We start from the raw sequence: 1,554 nt of genomic DNA, 5'->3' as shown, positions 1-1,554 counted from the left end.
ACAGTTTGCCAATAAGAAAAATTTGCTGGAGAGTAGGAAGATGGAAATGAAGAGGAAGTCGTTAGTCTTTTCAGAGGTGTTTGCAGCTTGATGCTTGGAAAGATGAAATTCACAGTGGCTTTCTAGCAAAAATTTGAGAATAATCCACTTTGCCTGAGACAGTTGGTGGCAGTTTTTAAAGATTCTCAAGTATTATAGCAGTTCCAGGAAAGCCTCTGAAAAGAACCTGCTTGGAGCTTTGGCCTAACATCTTCATTATTACCCACTCTGATCAGCAGTGGCTTTCCTAATCTCTAGATCCCAACCCTCATTCCCCATCCTTCAAATAGTCCTGTGAGCCCCTTGTTCTGAATTAAACATCATCTATCAGGATGATATCAAGTGGTTTCCATTAGGCTGACTGACTACTAATGATGCAGACGTAGTCACAGGGCTGAGAAAATACTCAGTTTATTAAATATTGTGAATGGATGGAATATCAGATACATCATCTTAACATGTAAATATCCTATCCCATCTCAACATCAAATTTAGATTACCTGGATTTCTTCTTTGCTTTTCTCTAATGATTACAACTGAGATCATTATGTATTTTATTAGTTTCTTCAGTCTTTAAGATATTTTTTGAATGATGTTCAAATAAACTTCAAGTTATCTCCAACTTTTTCTGAACAAAACATTTCCATTCTTAAGATACAGGCTTGTAATTCATATACTTGATGCTACTCAATGGTGTCTTATCTGTAGTAGGAAGAAGGAAATTGTGTTTCAATGAATAGTATAAAATCATTTAACGCATACTCATTATTTGTTGCCTCCTTCCCTCTGACATGATACATAAAGCTCTTTTGGTTCTGTTTGCCACTAGGTTCAATACTGTTTTCATAAAATTGAAATCTAATCAAGATTATATTTAAGGTCCAAGCAGTCATAATCAAATGGAGCTTGCATACTAGGTGACTCCATCTTGGCAAAATGTTACACTTTAGAAACATCCATGCCCAATAAAACGAATTAATGTTTTAATATCCCTCAAGAAAAAACCAGTGATACTCATAATGCATTGCCCATCCTTTTCTTTCTCCACCTCTTTCTATTCCTCTATTCGATGTAATTAGTTACAAACTCTTACATAGTGCTTGCTATGTCCCAGGAACCATTCTAGGTATTTCACATATATTAACATATTTAATCCTTACAATAAGCCTATGATTAGGTGCTACTATTAATGCCATACTGCAGATGAGAAAACTGAGACTCAGGGGATTAAACTTGACTGAAATCACAGAGCAAATTAAGTGGCAGGTTCAGAGTGAGTGCACTGAGCCACAAGCAGGAGGTTATGATGCTTCCCAAGGCCTTTTATCAACCCACCCTCTTTAGCACCTTTTTTTTTATTTATTTATTTATTTATTATTATTATACTTTAAGTTGTAGGGTACATGTGCATAACGTGCAGGTTTGTTACATATGTATACTTGTGCCATGTTGGTCTACTGCACCCATCAACTCGTCATTTACATCAGGTATAACTCCCAATGCAATCCCTCCCCC

The 1,554-nt window shown here is 36.0% G+C and overlaps 1 protein-coding gene across 4 annotated transcripts in view; it reads right to left on the bottom strand.

The window, feature by feature from the left end:
- Positions 1–428: 428 nt before the first annotated feature.
- VWDE (von Willebrand factor D and EGF domains) overlaps positions 429–1,554 on the bottom strand; it is an 82,569-nt gene continuing 81,443 nt past the window's right edge. For all 4 annotated transcript variants that reach the window (XR_003118614.1, XM_025379903.1, XM_025379905.1 and 1 more), the window contains one exon: positions 429–741. Coding sequence is in view for 3 of the 4 variants with exons in the window: in XM_025379903.1 (XP_025235688.1) it covers positions 727–741 (15 nt within the window). In the remaining variant the exon portion in view is untranslated. The remainder of the gene's footprint in view (positions 742–1,554) is intronic.

The sequence above is a fragment of the Theropithecus gelada genome, chromosome 3, assembly GCF_003255815.1.
Source record: "Theropithecus gelada isolate Dixy chromosome 3, Tgel_1.0, whole genome shotgun sequence".
NCBI classification, from domain to species: Eukaryota; Metazoa; Chordata; class Mammalia; order Primates; family Cercopithecidae; genus Theropithecus; species Theropithecus gelada.
Note: the sequence above shows the minus strand (reverse complement) of the source record. Positions and strands in the feature narration are given on the sequence as shown.